The following is a 20,063-nucleotide window of genomic DNA, read 5'->3' on the forward strand; positions in this document are numbered from 1 at the left end:
TTCTTCCTCAGTTAGTGTTTGTCAGCCATCTTGCTAGCTTCATCTCTGTATATCTTTGGTTCAGAAACGTCTTTTTTTTTCCTACTGCAGCTGTTGCAGCTACTGCTGTTACTATTTTGCATAATGCAAGAATTCCGCCTGAGAATAAACTTCTTCTGGAATCTTCACATATATCTCTGCAGTCGAGTCAAGCTATCTGATGAAGTTTCTTGGTGTGAGTACTGGTTCAATAAAGACATCCATATAAATGCTGTCTCAAGAGTCCCACATTTGCAGCCTAGTTATGGAGTCAGAATAGTTGTCAATTGAGGATGTTTTTTCCCCATCAGCATCATTACATTCATTTTTGAGATCCAAAAGAGGGCTATACAAGCTCCTGTCGATGAAACTAGGTGGCTAAGGAAATCATAGTGGGTATCACGCAAGAATGGAGAAAGAACAGTGCAGGCCTCAAATCCATTATAAGGTCAGTGACTTTTTGGATCACTTGGTGCACCCCATCCCAAAAAGAGGTGAGGAGTCTACAGGACCAAAACATATGAAGGAAGTCACTCTCCTCTTCTCCATTTCTCAAAAACATGGGATTGACTTTCGGAAAGATTGTAGTAGGGACCCTGTACCTTTTGAACGGATTGCGATGGATTTGGTGGGGTCCATTGTAAAGTCAGCTTGTGGCCACCAACACATACTTGTGGTCGTCGATTTTGCCACCCGTTACCCAGAGGCCATTCCGCTACGCCACACTTTGGCTAAACTTATTGCCCGCGAGCTGTTTGCCATGTTCTGTCGCCTTGGACTGCCTAAGGAGATCCTTACAGATCAGGGGACTCCTTTTATGTCCCAGGTGACGAAGGAACTGTGCAAGCTGCTGAAAATAAAACAGTTGCGTGCATCGGTGTACCATCCACAGACCGACGGTTTAGTCGAACGGTTCAAGTCCATGTTAAAAAAAGGTGGTTTCCAAGGATGGGAGGGATTGGGACATGTTACTGCCCTATTTGATGTTCCCTGTCCGCAAGGTACAGTACCACAGACTTCCACGGGGTTCTCACCCTTTGAGCTATTGTACGGCAGGCACCTAGGGGATTGCTGGATGTAGCCAAAGAGACGTGGGAACAAGAGTCGACTCTGCATAAGTGTAATTGAGCACGTGGCAAATATGCAGGATCAGATCACAGCGGTCATGTCTATAGTAAAAGGCATGTAATGGATGCCCAGGCAGCGCAGTCGCACGTATAATAAAAGGGCCACAGTCAGGTCCTTTAAAGAAGGGGATCGGGTGTTGGTATTCGTGCTCACTGCAGAGAGTACGCTCTTGGCCAAGTAGCAAGGGCCCTATGAAGTCTGGGAGAAGGCTGGGGAGGTAAATTACAGAGTGTACCAACCCGGAAAGAGAAAACCAGAACAACTGTATCATGTCAACCTGCTAAAAGCCTGTAAAGACCAGGAATGTTTGACTGTGAATGCGACTCCAGTCGTAACCATCTGGGAACCCTCTGTCACCGGCCAGGGACGAGGCCAGAGGAGAGGTAAAGATAAATGATGCCCTCACTAAGCAGCAGCAGCAGCAGCGGGAGGCTCGGAGATTAGTGCAGCAGTATACGGATGTATTCTCCTAACTGCCCGGCCGCACCTCTGTCATCCAACATGACATTGTCACCGAGTCTCGGGTGAGGGTGTGAGTGAAACCGTACCGTGTACCAGAAGCCCGTAGGCAAGCCATTGCAGCGGAAGTAAAACTAATGCTCAAACTAGGAGTAATTGAGGAATCCCGGAGTGAGTGGGCTAGCCCCATTGTGCTGATTCCGAAGCCGGAAGGATCGTTACAATTCTGTAACGACTTCCAAAAATTGAATGAGGTGTCAAATTTGACCTTTATCCAATGCCCCGGGTGGACGAGCTGATTGAGAGACTGAGGCAGGCCCAGTACTTCACCACACTCGATCTCACCAAGGGTTACTGGCAGGTGCCTCTGACAGAATCGGCGAAGGAGAAGACCGCCTTTATAACACCGGAGGGCCTCTATCACTATGTCGTCTTGCCTTTTGGGTTACATGGGGCCCTGGCTACATTCCAGAGGCTGATGGACATAGTTTTGGAGCCCCATCAGAAGTATGCGTCCGCATATTTGGATGATGTTATCATCTTTAGTACTGATTAGTAGACCCACTTGTCCCAGGTACAAGCAGTAGTGGATTCGCTCAGAGTAGCGGGCCTGACAGCGAACCCCAAAAAAATGTGCGACAGGTCTCAAGGAAGCCCAGTACTTGGGGTACGTGATTGGCCGCGGGGTTATCAAACCCCAAATAAACAAGATCGAGGCCATTCAAAACTGGCCCAGGACTGTGACTACTAAACTAGTGAGAGCGTTCCTCAGCCTCTTCGGGTACTATTGACAATTTATACCTAACTTTGCTGGGAGAACGGCACCCCTGATCGATCTGGTAGAGGGTAAGAAGTCAGTTATGGTTCGGTGGAACCCTCAAGCGGAATAAGCGTTCCAGTCCATGAAGTCGGCGTTGTGTGGACAGCCGGTCCTCATCAGCCCCAACTTCAAGAAAGGCTTCATCGTGCAAATAGATGCCTCTGAGGTAGGCCTAGGAGCGGTACTGTCGCAAGAGGTGAACGGAGAAGAACATCCGGTCACCTACTTGAGCAGGAAACTTACCCTGGCAGAAAAAAATTATAGCTTTGTGGAGAAGGAGTGCTTGATTATTAAGTGGGCCTTGGAGTCCCTACGCTATTATTTGCTCAGGCGACAGTTTTGTTTGGTAACGGACCATTCGCCCCCCGTCTGGATGAGAAATACAAAAGAGAGGAATGCTCGGGTCAACAGATTGTTCCTGTCCCTACAAAACTTTAGTTTTTCGGTGGAATATCGGGCTGGGAAGTCGCAGGGAAATGCAGATGCCCTGTCACAGGCAGCCTGTATGGTGACAAGTGTTCAACTCCACAAGTTTGAACAGAGGGGGGGGGGATATGTGATGCTATGAGGGGAATTACAGTATATGCAAGGGATGGTATGTATCCCCTAGGATGCGCCTAGAAGCATATTGAACCTGCTGGAGTGCATTGCAATCACAGACATAGCTGTGGTTGAGTTGCAGAATAAAAGTAAGTTTGGACTTGGTCAAGCTATTTGACCAAGGAAGATTTAGTAAATCCCGGCACGGGTTTTTGTTCTTGGAGTGGACTACAGGATGGCAGTGGGGCGGGTCCACTCCCTCCAGCCCGGGTCTTGCATGTCGCTCATGTCCACAGTTTTCATTTAAAAACCTGCAGAAAAGGTTTAGGTGTGTCAATTTTGTGTTTGCAAGCTGCAGAGCAGGAGGCTCTGCAATACTGGCCTGTGTGACCTGAACACAGAGCCCAAGAAGGCAAAACTCTGACGCACCTCAGAGTGATACGGCGGTGCAGTCACCCACGGCAAAGGGTCTGGAAACGGAGTATACTTTGACGGCCCGGCTGCGATTCGAAGGACGCCAATTACTTTGTAAGTTTTCTGGAGAATAAAGACATTTGATTTGAACTTTTCCTGGGTCACTGACTCATTACCGCACAGTGTGAACACCGCCACACTACACCACTTAACTTTCCTAAGTATTTTAGTGCTGTACTAGCCCATTTAAAACTGAAAGCAGGTGTCCGATGTATAATGGTAGTAGGAACATTAGTATTATTGACTTCTGACTTAGCTTTAAGGTAGTCATTGTAGGTTGAGACTTTCTATATGACACCATGGAATAAAGGGTCGGTAATGTCAGGGTTCAAGCCTAAGATCCTAAGGAATAGTTCCAATGTGAGTACAAAAAATTGTGGTGATTAAGGACAATGCTGATGAGTACCTATGCTTATCTCAAGCACCCTACCCGTTCATATTAATGCAAACCTGAAGTACAGGGCAGATATCCATTGTAAAATAGCATTCAGATTAGAGATGAGCAAATAGATACCAGTGGAATTTAATTCCACTCGAATGTTACAAAAATCCGCATTCACAAAAATGCAGATTTTTTTAGCTTCTGCATAAATTCAGCAAAATGAGCGATGAAACCTCCGGTCCTCTCACCATATGCCAGGACTTTTGGCTCTGATGAGGCCCAAGATGTTTACGTGCATGCGCTCATGGTCACAGCGCACATCGTGATGTTGCGACCAGGGGTGTAACAATCGTGGTCGCAGGGGTTACCACTGCAAGCAGGTCCACGCAGGAGGGGGGGCCCGCTGACGCCAGCTCCTATTTCAGTTGGATGTATGTCCGAGCATGCAGAACCGTGTGGGAGGGGGACCCATCGACATCAGCCCCTATTTCAGCTGAATGTGCATCCGTGGACGCACAGTCAGCTGAAATCTATTGCAGTGCAGAGACCCACTGGGTCCCAGCACCGAACTACATGCCGTGGGCCAATCAGAGGCTGACAGCTGACATTGGCGTGCCATTTACCAGCGGCATATAGCCGTGATATCATGCGTCGCCCATAGCAGGCACTCAAAAGTCAGCTGCCGGCCTCAGTGCTGGCCATAGAAGAGAAAATCATGTGTAGTTGGATCGGGGGAAGGTGAGAAGAATCGTTTTTGTGGGGGATATGTTGCATGTGTGGCAGAAAGGGGAGCATAATAACATGATAGGTCCAGGAGCTGGGACATAATACCTGTAAGGGAACCAGGATGGCGGACATATTACTAGAAGGGGCCAGAATGGGAATATTACACCAAGATGGGCACATTATTGCTGGAAGGGGCCCAGGATGGGGGACATATATTACTGGAAGGGACTTAGTATGGGGGACATATATTACTCCAAGGGGCAGGGATGGGCGATATTATTACTGGAAAGGACCCATGATGGGGAACATTACACCAGGATGGGCTCATGACGTACGTTGGACATTATAGCAGGAAGGGGCCAGGATGGTGGACATTAAAACGGGAAGATGCCCAGGGTACCTGATGAAGGAGTTAGATCTGCTCTGAAACGCATTGTTTCAATAAATACCTGTTTTATCTATGGCATCCCGGACCTCCTCTTCACTGGCAGCGCTCACCGAGACCCTGCTTTTTTATTCTATGCAAATTTTGATGGACCGACTTTTTCCTTAGTCCACCATAGGCACCCAAAAATCTCATGGAAAACCAGGCACGTTCTTTTTTTTCCACCTCATCTCTCCTGACATATTTGCTTTAGTAAGTACTTCCGCTCATTCAAGGACAATACTGGAACATTTTTGTTTGCACTTTGTGTTGTGCCATTCCAAAATAAGTTTACAACTGGTTATTCCAGTTTGCCTGTCTCTGTACAATCTGTACCGATTAGAAAGCATCAGAATGTGTGGAGACATTTACAGGGTTTGTTGCTTGTTTCATACAATTTTATTTAGTATTTTTATAGCCACTGCATCTTTCTTAAACAGTAACCATTGTTTTCATTTTTATTTGATAAATCAATAATAAATGTGAAAATAAGAAACTTTGTAATATATCTTATCAGAGGAATCTACTTTCTCCTTCTGAACTGATGTTTTATTCTTTAACCCCTTCCCGACATGCAGGAGCTGCGTTGGAGTGCGGGTGTCATCTCTATGTGAGAGCAGGAGCCAAGACGTCTCCTCCGCTGATCTGATGCTCTGCAGTGCAGAAGCATTGCAGAGTATTAGATACGCGATCAGGGCAGGGAAAGTGAAACAGTGAACAAAAAAAGTTAATTATAAAAAGTATTTAAAAAAAAAAAAATCACAAAATAAAGAACAAAAAAAAAAGAAAAATATGAATCCAATAGATACATTCATCTGTATGTAAAAAAAAATAAACAAAAAAGGACACATATTTGGTATTGCTGCGTCCAGAATGACCAGACCAATAAAACTGTCCCAACCATTCAGTGAACATCGTAAAAAAAAAAAAAAAAAAAAAAAAGAAAAACAATGCAAAAAACAATGCTTTATCATCATACCACTGAACAAAAAGTGGAATAAAACGTGATCAAAAAGACTAATGTAAATAAAAATGATATCACTGAGAACGTCATTTTGTGTGTCCCACAAAAAAAGAGGCTGCCATACAACTCCATCAGCCGAAAAATAAAAAAAAGTTATAGCTTTCAGAATAAAGCGATGCAAAAATAATTATTTTTTCTATAAAATAGTTTTAATTGTGTAAAAGTGACAAAACATAAAAAAACTATATAAATGTGGTACTGTTGTAAATGTACTGACCTGAAGAATAAAGCTGCCTAATCAATTTTATCACATGCAGAAAGACATAAAAAAACCTCAAAACAATCCCTGAATTGTTGGTTTTTGTTTATTCTGCCTCCCAAAAATCAGAATAGAAAGTGATCAAAAAATGTCACGTCACGTGCCCAAAAATGGCACCAATAAAAACGTCAACTTGTCCCACAAAAAAACAAGCCGTTATATGACTCTGTCAGAAGAAATATGGAAAAATTATAGCTATCAAAATATAGCGATGCAAAAACTAGTTTTTGCAACAAAAAAAGCGTCTTTTAGTGTGTGACAGCTGTCAAACATAAAAACCCGATATAAATCTGGTATCTCTGTAATTGCACCGACCCGAAGAATAAAGTAATCTCATAACTTATACCGCACGAGGAACGGCGTAAAAAACAAATAAAACCAATTCTTCACCAGCTACTGATTTGTTCATTCTGCCTCCCAAAGATCGCAGTATGGCTCGGCACACATTTACCATGCGCTCTGCGCTGAGCGCTTACATCAGGGTTTCCGTGTAAATCTCTGAAATACGTAATTCAGACGGAACCCCCGGCAGAAGATTCCCTATAATAATCTTTTATGAAGGCACTGTGGACGCTGTCTGACCTATGATGCGGCGGTGTCCATCTTGTTAGGTGTACATAAAAGTGCCGTCGGCTACCGTTTTGTGCACCTCAGAAAAGAAGTACAGCTGAACAGAGGCCAGACGGAGTCCAGAGTAATTTTGATGGAAACCAAGATATAAGTGCTCAGCATAGAATGCCGTATAAATGTGATCCCAAACGTTATGTAAAATGTTCCCGATAAAAGCTTCAACTCAATCCACAAAAAAGTCCCCACTCAGATCCTTCATCTGTCAATGGAAATATAGGGGGCTTCCATGTTATTGGTAGCACAAAGGCTCTGGAAAAGCGCTATGGCTCCTCGCCCCCAAAAAGAAACCCAGCAAATTCTGCATTCCCAAATCCAAATGTCCCCCTCCCATCTGAGCCCCAGTGAGCCTAAACCACATTTAGTGTCCACATGTTTGGCATTTTTGCAGCAATGAGAGCTCGCCTAATTTACGGGTGCATGTCTCCAGAAGCACAAGCTGAGCATAATGTACTGGTCACTACAACGTAATGGTCACTACAACGTACTTGGCACTACAATAGCAGATTTGCAATTTTCACTCAGCAGCATCCACTGCTGCTTGTTTCTGGAAAACACCCATGCAGTCAAAATCATCACTACACTTGTAGATAAATTCCCAAAGGGGTATAATTTCCAAAATGGGGTTACTTGAGGGGGGAATTCTGCTCTTGAAGCGCTTAGGGAATCTGTATATGGAGTCTGCAAACTATTCTAGGAAAATCTGCTCTCCAGGAGGCAAATAGTGCTCCATCCCTCGCCATGTGGCTAAGCAGTACTGTACAGCCACATATGGGATATTTCCACGTTCAGCAGAAATTGTGTGTCAAATTTTGGTGCTATTTTTTACCCATTTCCCCTTGTGAAAATGTAATATCTGGGGCTAAAACAAAATTTTGGTGGTAAAAATGTAATTTATTCTTTCTTTACTGCCCAATGGTGTAATTTCTGTGACACACCGAAGTGTCAATATGATCATTGCACCGTTAGATGAATTCATTGAGAGGTGTAGTTTGTAAAATAGGGTCAATTATGGGGGTTCTGCTGTTCTGACACCTCAGGTGCTCTCCCAGTGGGCCATGATACCTGCAAACCATAACATTAAAATCTGCACTAAATTATGGTGCTCCTTCCCTTCTGAGTTTTGCACTGTGCATCAAAAGTAGTTCCCAGTTACATGTAGGGTATTAGCGTACTCAGGAGAAATTGCACAACAAACTGAAAGGTCCATTTTTTTTCCTACTAGCCCTTAGAAAAATAAAAAATTTGGGCTAAAAACAACATTTTACCTGTAAATATGTAATTATTCTTCTTTCTTCACTGCCGAATGGTATAAATTTCTGTGAGGCACATGTGGTGTCAATATGCTCACTGCAGCACTAGATTAATTCACTGAGAGGTGTACTTTGTAAACTGACATAACTTATGGAGAGTTTCTGCTGTTCCGGTACCTCGGGGGCTCTGCCAATGTGACATGGCACCCTCAAACCATTCCAGCAAAATCTGAACTCCAATATAGCGCTTCTTCCCTTCTGAGGTTTGCACTGTGCCTTAAAATTATTTTTCGACCACATATGGAGAATCGGTGTACTCAAGATAGAATTGCACAACAAATTGTATGGTGCAATGTCTCCTGTTACCCTCGTGAAAATAAAAAAATTGGGGCTGAAAGAATATTTTTGTGGGAAAATGTGACTTTTTATTTTCACAGCTAAACGTTATAAACATCTGTGAAGCACCTGGGGGTTCAAGGTGCTCACCACACATCTAGATACATTCCTTGAGGGGTCTAGTTTCCAAAATGGGGTAACTTGTGGGGGGTTTCCACTGTTTAGGCACACCAGGGGCTCTCCAAACACGACATGGCGTCCAGTCTTGATTCCAACCATTTTTGCGTTCAAAAAGTAAAACGGTGCTCCTTCCCTTCCGAGCCCTGTCATGCACACAAACAGGAGTTTTCCTCTACAAATTGGTTATCGGCGTACTCAGGAGAAATTGCACAACAAATTGTATGGCACCTGGGGGTTCAATTTGCTCACTTCACATGTAGATAAGTTCCTTGAGGGGTCTAGTTTCCAAACTGAGGTTACTTGTGGGGAGTTTAGGCACATCAGGTGCTCTCCAAACGCGACATGGTGTCTGCTCTTGATTCCAGACAATTTTGCGTTCAAAAAGTCAACCAGCAGTGCTCCTTCCCTTCCGAACCCTGCCATGCACCAAACAGTAGTTTTCCCCCATATATGGGGTATCGGCGTACTCAGGAGAAATTGCACAACAAATTTTTGGGATCCATTTTCTCCTGTTTCCATTGTGAAAATAACAAAAATGTTGGGTCTAAAGTAAAAAATTTTGGATACAATTATTATTATTTTTTTCCTTACACATTGCTTCAGTTCCTGTGAAGCACCTGAAGGGTTAATAAACTTCTTGAATGTGGTTTTGAGCACCTTGAGGGGTGCAGTTTTTAGAATGGTATCAATTTTGGTATTTTCTTCAATACTGGCCCCTGAAAGTCACTTCAAATATGATGTGGTCCTTAAAAAAATGGTTTTGTAAATTTTGTAATTTAGAAAATTTTGGAAAAATTAGAAATCGCTGGTCAATTTTTAACCCTTCTAACTTACTAACAAAGAAAAATAGTTTCAAAAATCATGCTGATGTAAAGTAGACATGTGGAAAATGTTATTTATTAACTATTTTGTGTGATATATCTCTAGTTTAGGGGCATAAAAATTAAAAGTTTGAAAATTGCAAGATTTTCTACATTTTCACCAAATTTCTGTTTTTTTCACAAATAAATGCAAGTTATATCGAAGAAATGTTACCACAATCATGAAGGACAATATGTCACGAAAAAACAATCTCAGAATCAGTGGGATCCGTTGAAGCGTTCCAGAGTAATTACCTCATAAAGTGACAGTGGTCAGAATTGTAAAAATTAGCCAGGCTCAGGGGTGAAGGGGTTAAGCATATTGCTGCTGTATTTTTATGTTTTTATTGAAATGAATGGGACTGTAGTAGACAATTTAGTAGTGGCAGTTTAGTGGACACAGATGACACATGGTGCATAGTCGTACCTAGGATTTAGCTGGACAGTCCGGATTGTACGCACAATTCTGCAGTCTTCCAGCAAATCCATTACAATTAAAATAATCTCCAAATATGTTAATGTGGAACTTGATGCAAAATCACTTGAATTTCACTGACAACCTGGCACTTTTCCAAAATATCTGCCATATCCCATAACATAATGAGAATACTATGGATTTGAAAATCTGTAACATACTAATTTTTCCTGCATAAAATGTTTCAGCGACATGTGAATGGCATTAACAAAACACAATCTCCATATATTGTACTGTAACTTGCGGTCTTTTCGATGTGGGAAATCTATTTCAAGTGTGAACTCACTTTGAATGGCCTGGGTCCAAGACAACTACCTCAAACACTCTGAGTATCATGTCTCTCACTATCTGCCAATTCCAAAGTCACAAGAGCTGGTGTGACTTCTGTGCCTCCTGGCATTACTACCTATGTCTGTACCTCCTTCATGGTAACATGACTACTGCAGCCATCAGACTGCAGCATCATTCAGATATAATCTTAGTGTAACTTGCACCTGTCCATATGGCCTTCGTCTACGAGTTGGCAAATATTCATGATCAGTAAATTACCATTAATGTCTCATGTGAGGCATCGGCAGTGCCAGCAAGTATTAGGGCAATGCCAGTCAGAGAAGATGCACTACACTCAGATGAGTGTGTGTATGTCTGTGTGTTTGTGCATATTTTTCTTTGTGTGTGTGTGCTTGTTTATGTCTATGTTTACATGTTTGTGTGTGTGTTTGCTTGTGTATGTTTGTATTTGTTTTTGTGTTTGTATGTTGTGTATATATGTTTACTTCTGTTTGTGTGTATTTTTATGTTTATGTCTATATGTGTTTTTGTGTGTATTTGTTTGTGTGTTGTGTGTATTTGTTTGTGTGTTGTGTGTGTGTCCGCATTATGTAGAGAGTTGTTCAGTTCCTATTTATTTCTCATCCCTTTAACAGTATGAGCAGTCTTCTGCCTTAGGGCTCGCTCACACTGGTGTAGAACACGGCTCTCTGTGCGCTGATGTTTTATCGGATAGCACTCAACCCAGTGTTACACTATGGGGCAATGCGATTATTTTCTTACGCCAATTCGACATGCTGCATGTGGCTCCGATAATTGACTCACACGCACCCATACAAGTCTATGGATGTGTGTGAAACATCAGACTGTACTGGGATGTCATCTGAGTGCAGTCCGATTTACGTGGACACAGACAATGGAGAAGATGGAGGTATTAAGTTCTCCATCTTCTCCGCACTTGCTGCGATTCTCACCTGCGAGAGGATCGGATCACTCTCAGATGACATGCTGACAGAGTTTGGGCCGAGCGTCCTTAGCATTACCGGCTTGATACTTTTGCGTGAAAGAACATACGCCAGTGTGAGCGGACCCTGAATGTAATGTTTCCATAATGTGTCCAATAATTTATTATGAACTAAACTCACCAAACGTGTTTTCCATATCTCCACTATAGGCTCCAACTTCCAGACATTTTATTTGTCTTTTTGGAACAAGTTTCTTCTTTTTTCTTCTTTTCTTGGGACCTGTGTAAATAAGCATAATATTATTTCAATAGTAGTTCAGTTAATATTATAGTGATGGGGATTGATTGGTTGGAGAAATCAGTACACCCGTTTACTTCTCCGTAAACATGCTGTAAATGTGCAGAATAACTGTTAAGAGGAATAAGTATACTTTTTAATGATTCAGCGCATTATTGTACCTTCAGCCGTTCCTTGTGGATTATCCTGTGTATCTGGCATGATCACAGCTCCGTGTCCCAGAGTATGGCAGACTTGAGCTCCGCTGGATGCTTTATCTTCAGCTCTTTGTTCACCTTCCCCCTTACGATTTACCTTCAGAACTTGAGGTGGTGACGTTTCTGTAACTTTCACCTTCCTCTTTCTTTTTTTATTCATGCCGCGCAGACTGTGACCAGTCTATTTAAACAGAACAAAAAAAGAAGAAGAAAAAAAAAAACCTGGTGAGAAAGTAAGGAAAGCCGACAGAGCAATGAAAAAAGGAAAGATACAGTGTAGCGCAATCAGTTTACTAAATGCTTCAAATATCGTTCCAGAAATGATACAATGTCTACCGGAGCTTCAAAGATCTTTCATCTGGCAAGCAATTTCCACTTGCTGGCACAGTATCCTTATTTAATACATGTAAAGTCTACACATCAACCAGATTAGTTTACAATATTACATCCCACCAGCCCGATTTACTGATAATATGGATCACTATAATATAACAGCCAACTTTTGAAATCAAGAATAGGTAGAAACATCTGAAATTTACTGTGATTCTGAAGATGGAAACCACAACACCTGCCTGTTCCCCCGGAATATCCTGCGGATATGCCAGAAATGTAAAAGACAGTTATAACCCGTTCAAACATTGTGGCACGTGGTCCTAATGAATAAAGCCATACAGTGCTCACAGGAACAGTCCCATACGGAGCTTGTAGGAACGAAGAGAGGCCGAACAAGGGAGGTCAACATGACAAGGTGTGAGCGGGAATGTAAGAAGAATGAAAGCAGGAACGAGGACTGAGCGATGTGAGGGTGGGGGAGTGAGGGGGTAAAATGAAGAGTGGGGTCCTCGTTATAAGGCCGTATCCATTATATGATGTAGCTTTGGAGGAGTAATTTATAAAGCCCAATTATCACTTTCCAAGAGCTGTCATGATAATGGAGGCAGTGAAAGGTGTATTAACAGAAGAGTACTGTAAAGACAAGAGGTCCGGAGTTTGGGGCTGCTGTAAGGGTCATGGTATACCCCTACTCAGGCATCCCCCCAAAGCAGGGGGATGTCACCTGTAACAGTATGGGTGTAGCGACCAGCAGCCAGCATAAGTTCAGCTGGATGACCAGCAGTGTGTCCAGGGGGAGCGGGTTTAGTAACCAGGGGCTAGGAGGTCTTATTGTAGCAGGGGTAGTGAGTGAAATGGTGAGTGTCCATACAGAGAGACACATTGGATAAGAGCAAGGATAAGGAAGATGACACCCCCAGGTTACATGGTTCAACAAAAAGGGGGCCCTTTCTGAAAAAGGAGGTTAGGGAAATATATGGAAGGTATAATCTGTGGATATTTTCACTCTTTAGCTATTTAACCTGGAGAGGGTGATATAAGACAATAGTAAAGAAGAGGACAAGGAGAAAAGTGCTACTGTTTGACCTCCCATACCTTCTCTAATTGGTAGCATTCAATCTCAGTATTAGTTATCATTATTGGGGTTAAGTCACCTGAAAATTGATCGGCCATTGTTACTAAGTTGTAATATGGGAAGCGTGTATGGTTTATGGGTGTCCGATGTGGTTACACAATGAGAAAGAATTTTAGCATAGGGCAGTTTGGTCAAATATTTGCTGGAGCCGGAAAGATACTTCCCTATGGTTAAGGGTGACAGCTCCAAGTAGATCGGGTTAAGGTAGGCAGACATTTCCAGGGGCGCCGGGGAAAGTCAGGTCATTTCTGCATTTTTCAGCTTCTTTTTTATGTATTTTTTATGCAAACATTCAGCAGCCAAGGTCTGTAGGATGTTTTATTAGACATGTCATAAGTGCATCTGTTTATCATGAATTATACTGAGTAACTAGGCGCAAATGCAGCTGGTAACAATGGTATCTTAGAATAGCATAGTTGAACTGTGCAACAACCCGCCTGTCAGATGTTTTATTAAATAGGGTCATTAGGTGCATCTGAGAATGCTCAACTAACAGCGTTAGAACTACTGGAGGAAAGATCCAGTCGCAATGGAGGATAGAATCAAGAATTAGAAAGGGGCATGAGGTGTAAATGTAGCTGGTATTAGTGTTATCTTCAGCATGGCGTAGCTGATCAGTGCTGTGACCCATCTGTCTGATGTTTTATTAGGCAGGGTCATTAGGTGCATCTGAGCACTAGAACTACTAGAGGACGGATCTACTAGCAACAGCATGTTAAAAGAGCCATGGGGGTCATCAATGGGGGTGATATCTGCACATCAGTGCAGAGGGGTAGAAAATAAAAAACGGAGTAGATGGTGCTGAAAAAAAAGTGGAGACCTCAAAACAGGAAGCAAAGATGGTGCAGTTTCTAGATAGGTACCTCATTAGAAGCAGGATTTAAAGGGAAGCTGCCAGCAGACTCATACTACCTGCAGCATGAATCAGACACAGGCTGCGCGATTGTAGCCAGGTATGTTATACACTGAAATGCTGTGAGGTTGCAAAGAAAATATACATTTAAAAGCCGGCTGGGGACTATGTCTTCGCTGACTAGTCCAAAGCAGGTCTCCAGTTGGACTGTGTGAACACAGGGAGAAACCTGTCAGTCAAAGATGCTAGTGAAGGAAGATTCTTTAGTGGATATAGCCGCTTGAAAGATCACAGCTTTGCAAAATTTGGGTTTATGAATATTGTTTCAAATCCAATGATTACTTCTTATGTTTTCTTATGCCCTGATCGCAAAAAAACACTTCTATTTTCAACGATCACGTATGGATTTTGCACAACACGTGAGTGAAATTATGTACAAGTGAGATGAACAAGAAAAATCTTTTTTTTGTAGCCAAAAAGGTACATCATTTTATATATAAAAATGTATTGAACATTCAGTCTGCAACTTTATTGGAATTGAATTCTTGCCCCTCTTCCTTTTAGCTTCAAAGCTTCTCTTGATCCCTTTTCCCTTATAGAAGGCCTATGGATCTTCTCTTGATCCCTTTTCCCTTATAGAAGGCCTACGGATCTTCTCTTGATCCCTTTTCCCTTATAGAAGGCCTACGGATCTTCTCTTGATCCCTTTTCTCTTATAGAAGGCCTACGGATCTTCTCTTGATCCCTTTTCCCTTATAGAAGGCCTGCAGATCTTCTCTTGATCCCTTTTCTCTTTTAGAAGGCCTGCAGATCTTCTCTTGATCCCTTTTCTCTTTTAGAATGCCTGCAGATCTTCTCTTGATCCCTTTTCACTTTTAGAAGGCCTGAAGATCTTCTCTTGATCCCTTTTCTCTTTTAGAAGGCCTGCAGATCTTCTCTTGATCCCTTTTCTCTTTTAGAAGGCCTGCGGATCTTCTCTATGATGCATCCAGCAGTAGTCTCCCCTCATGTTCACGTTCTGTCTACCTTGGTATTGTCGTTCCATCTTCTTCATAGCCTGATGAAATCTTTCTCCTAGCTCTTCGCTAACAGCACCAAGGTTTTCAGGAAAGTAGTCCATATGGGAATGTAAAAAATGGACGTCCAAATTCATCAGACAACCAAGGCTTTGAAACTTTCAGCATGTTCTCCACAATGGACTTGAATTCTTGATCTTTGTTGTTACCTAGAAATTTCTTCATGACTTCTTTAAATGAATCCCAAGCCCTTTCCTCAACAGCTTTCATTTTTGTTTCGAACACGTCGTCCTTCATGAGTTTCTGAATATCTAGACCCACAAAAATGCCTTCCTTCAGTTTTGCTTCAGACAATTCATGAAACTTGGTACACAGGTACTTAAGTCTCTCTTTCCTTCGGTAGAGCTTTCACAAACTGCTTCATCAGTCCAAGCTTAATGTGGAGTAGTGGCAGGAGAACTTTAGAGGCATCAACTAAACTTTCCATATATTACTGAGTTCAGGTTGCAAAGATGTTCTCGTTGGCTCCACTGATGAGTCCTATTCCGGCTGTCCCATTCACACAAAAAGAATGGGTACATTGTATATTCTCCTTGCTGCCCAAGGAGTAAAGCGAGAATGTTCAGATCTCCAGATATTCACCATCCTTGATTCTTGTAGTTAGGTTTCTTGAGAATAAAGTATAAATTCTCATAAATTTCCCTCAAGTCCACAGAATGCCCTACAGGCACTGAAGCATACTTGCTGCCATTGTGCAGTAGCACAGCTTTCAGACTTGTTTTGGATGAGTCAATAAGGCATTTCCACTAGCTCACATTGTACTCAATGTTAAATTTTTCCATCAGCCCAGGAAGATCACTGCAATACACTAGAACATCATCTTGAGAAAAGTATGGAAGGAATTCCTTTTCTCTGCTTCTCTACCATGAAAAACCATTTCAAACCAATCTAACGACACCAAAAATCATCCACCAAAGGTTACACAAAGGGGTCAAAATATGGTGCAAGAAGCCTATGTAGTTATGCTATACACTGAGAAGCGCCCATGTCCCTGAGTACACAGGACAATCAGCTGACAGGACAGCAATAACTCAGTGACATCGGCACTTCTCAGTATATAGCACAGACACACAGGACAATCAGCTGACAGGACAGCAATAGCGCAGTGACATCGGCACTTCTCAGTATATAGCACAGACCCACAGGACAATCAGCTGACAGGCCAGCAGGAATTCAGTGACATCGGCACTTCTCAGTATATAGCACAGACACACAGGACAATCAGCTGACAGGACAGCAATAGCGCAGTGACATCGGCACTTCTCAGTATATAGCACAGAGACACAGGACAATCAGCTGACAGGACAGCAATAGCGCAGTGACATCGGCACTTCTCAGTATATAGCACAGACACACAGGACAATCAGCTGACAGGACAGCAACAGCGCAGAGACATCGGCACTTCTCAGTATATAGCACAGACACACAGGACAATCAGCTGACAGGACAGCAATAGCTCAGTGACATCGGCACTTCCCAGTATATAGCACAGACACACAGGACAATCAGCTGACAGGACAGCAATAGCGCAGAGACATCGGCACTTCTCAGTATATAGCACAGACACACAGGACAATCAGCTGACAGGACAGCAATAGCGCAGTGACATCGGCACTTCTCAGTATATAGCACAGACACACAGGACAATCAGCAGACAGGGCAGCAATAGCGCAGTGACATTGGCACTTCTCAGTATATAGCACAGACACAGGACAATCAGCTGACAGGGCAGCAGGAATTCAGGACATCGGCACTTCTCAGTATATAGCACAGACACACAGGACAATCAGCTGACAGGACAGCAATAGCGCAGTGACATCGGCACTTCTCAGTATATAGCACAGACACACAGGACAATCAGCTGACAGGCCAGCAGGAATTCAGTGACATCGGCACTTCTCAGTATATAGCACAGACACACAGGACAATCAGCTGACAGGACAGCAATAGCTCAGTGACATCGGCACTTCTCAGTATATAGCACAGAGACACAGGACAATCAGCTGACAGGACAGCAATAGCGCAGTGACATCGGCACTTCAGTATATAGCACAGACACACAGGACAATCAGCTGACAGGACAGCAATAGCGCAGAGACATCGGCACTTCTCAGTATATAGCACAGACACAGGACAATCAGCTGACAGGGCAGCAGGAATTCAGGACATCGGCACTTCCCAGTATATAGCACAGACACACAGGACAATCAGCTGACAGGGCAGCAATAGCGCAGTGACATCGGCACTTCTCAGTATATAGCACAGACACACAGGACAATCAGCTGACAGGGCAGCAATAGCGCAGTGACATCGGCACTTCTCAGTATATAGCACAGACACACAGGACAATCAGCTGACAGGGCAGCAGGAATTCAGGACATCGGCACTTCTCAGTATATAGCACAGACACACAGGACAATCAGCTGACAGGCCAGCAGGAATTCAGTGACATCGGCACTTCTCAGTATATAGCACAGACACACAGGACAATCAGCTGACAGGACAGCAATAGCGCAGTGACATCGGCACTTCTCAGTATATAGCACAGAGACACAGGACAATCAGCTGACAGGACAGCAATAGCGCAGTGACATCGGCACTTCCCAGTATATAGCACAGACACACAGGACAATCAGCTGACAGGACAGCAATAGCGCAGAGACATCGGCACTTCTCAGTATATAGCACAGACACACAGGACAATCAGCAGACAGGGCAGCAATAGCGCAGTGACATTGGCACTTCTCAGTATATAGCACAGACACAGGACAATCAGCTGACAGGGCAGCAGGAATTCAGGACATCGGCACTTCTCAGTATATAGCACAGACACACAGGACAATCAGCTGACAGGGCAGCAATAGCTCAGTGACATCGTCACTTCCCAGTATATAGAACAGACACACAGGACAATCAGCTGACAGGGCAGCAGGAATTCAGTGACATCGGCACTTCTCAGTGTATAGCTGACAGAGCTGGAGCACTGTGCCAAAGACTGAGGTAACCTGCTGCTGCACTGACATACAGTGCATGGGATTCAGCCAAGGAGCGAGCACGCTGTTTAGGCTCTGCCTCCACCCTTAGAAGCCATATTCAGTATCTGTGTCTCGTTCAGAAACAGCATAGGGGACAGTTTATCAAAAATACAGAGGAAACCATGCCATTTTTTAAAAAATATATATTTATTTTGCAGGCGCCAGCAGATAAATATTTCCATCAGCCGCATCTGCTCTCACTGTTATCGGTGACAGCAGGCAAAGGCTGATGGGTGTAGTAGTCCCATCTGCCGATGCCTGTGACCGGAGGTGAGCTGTGGGCTCACGCTGTCATCTGACACCATGGAACCGCAGCACTCTGATCAGCAGTAATGATCTTATTGCCGATCAAAGGCAGTGTCATGTACATTGGTGTGACTGGTATATGTGGTGCTGGACAGCCAAATAATGTGTACTTGTATGTTTCTGCAGATTTTCTGGTAAGTAGGAATAATTCGCTCCCTACTGTGACCTATGGATCTGCCCTCCGAGTATTGGGCAGCATAAAATCTAACCTGGAGAGGTGGATAGGATTAGTAGTCATTGATGGGTAATATAGAAGGGGATAATGGCTTATTCTTGCGGTTAATTGGACACTGTTGGGAAGAAGGGTGGTCTGTGTAAAAAAAAAAATAAGTTCCTTGTCAGTACAGTCTTTGGTTTTAAGCTCAGCAGTGCTGAGGATGAGACTTAGGAGCTGATTCATCAAGGAGTTTGGCTGTTTTCTGGTGCAAAACTCCTTGAAATGTCACAAAGTTTTTGTGCAACTTGAATCTGCACAAAAATGTTGCAACTTTTAGCATTCTTACGCCAGTCCCGACCAGGTCCATTTAAGCACTTGTAATTTGCAGACGCGACTTGCACGTTTTCAATATAATGTTGAAGTCCTAGAAGTTGGCAGGACTCCTAAAAAGGTAATTTTCTGAAGTCCGTTTAGAGTGTATGAAACAATACATTTCACTAGTCTGTAATAGCAGAAGATTTCGGCCACAGCATTGGATGTAGAAAGGGATGTTATTAAAAAGTCTACTTTTTTGCTCTCAAAAGTAAAATTTTCAAGCAACACCAACTTATGAATCTGGATGTCTGAAAGGAGTTGTGGAGATGCTTTTGAGGCATCAGAATATTAAGACCAAGCTTTAGTCTAGTTCGCGTTGTAAAGCTGGGCTAAAGCTGACAAAAAAAACTCTCCTTTACTTTTAAAGCAAAACTTTTTATCCACTTTTGAAATAACTAAAGAACAACCTGAATTAAAAAATCTGTATATATACTTCTTGGGCAATTACATTAGTCTAATGACAATACAGCGTTTTGGACACTAGGTGTCAGTGTTTGCAGAATTATATGATATAGTGATTCAATACTGTCACATTTGTCAGTAAAGTAAATGATAACACCACAAGTGACAGAAATCAGGTTTGACAGCTGAAAAAAACAAACAAAAAAAATGTCAGGCTTGGCTTGTCACTCTTCACAAGGAGAAGTGTTACCCCTTAAACCACGAGAACCCGGATTAAAATTTTCCTCTCTGTATCCTATTCATAAAGTGTTGAATTAAAAGTTTAATATAGACTCTAGTTTTCACCCATGGCTATCTTTCACCCATTTGTGTGAATACAATTTAGTTTCACTGTTTTTGTCACTTTTAGCAAATGTTTACCAATTTCTGTACTTTGCAAAGTTCAAATTCTTACACCAAAACATCTGTTTTTTTTCATGCGATTGTCCAACAAAACAAATTAAAAAGTGGGCATGACATAAACATTTTTTTTTCTGAAAGTGGGTCTTTTTTGTTTTTCCCTGGGGGTATTATCAGGGTATGTGCACATTGAGATTTTTGGAGGTGACAGAAAACTTCAGGAAATGCTCCTTCTTTGGGGAGTTTTGGAAGGAGTTTTTTGTTTCCTTGGGACACGT

At 42.9% G+C, this 20,063-nt stretch overlaps 1 protein-coding gene across 3 annotated transcripts in view; it reads right to left on the reverse strand.

The window, feature by feature from the left end:
- The window catches only part of ARL13A (ARF like GTPase 13A), an 86,301-nt gene that overhangs the window by 4,600 nt on the left and 61,638 nt on the right, over window positions 1-20,063 (reverse strand). For 2 of the 3 annotated variants that reach the window (XM_073639670.1, XM_073639671.1), the window contains 2 exons: window positions 11,679-11,895; window positions 11,369-11,499 (listed from right to left, as the gene is read on the reverse strand). In XM_073639670.1, coding sequence (XP_073495771.1) covers window positions 11,384-11,499; window positions 11,679-11,895 — 333 coding nt within the window. In that variant the 3' untranslated portion in view covers window positions 11,369-11,383. Of the gene's footprint in view, window positions 1-168; window positions 177-11,368; window positions 11,500-11,678; window positions 11,896-20,063 lie in introns of those variants that run through there. The other variant, XM_073639672.1, reaches the window with a different exon arrangement.

The sequence above is a fragment of the Phyllobates terribilis genome, unplaced genomic scaffold, assembly GCF_046119375.1.
Source record: "Phyllobates terribilis strain yellow unplaced genomic scaffold, ASM4611937v1 Scaffold_7__3_contigs__length_470593459, whole genome shotgun sequence".
Taxonomy (NCBI): Eukaryota; Metazoa; Chordata; class Amphibia; order Anura; family Dendrobatidae; genus Phyllobates; species Phyllobates terribilis.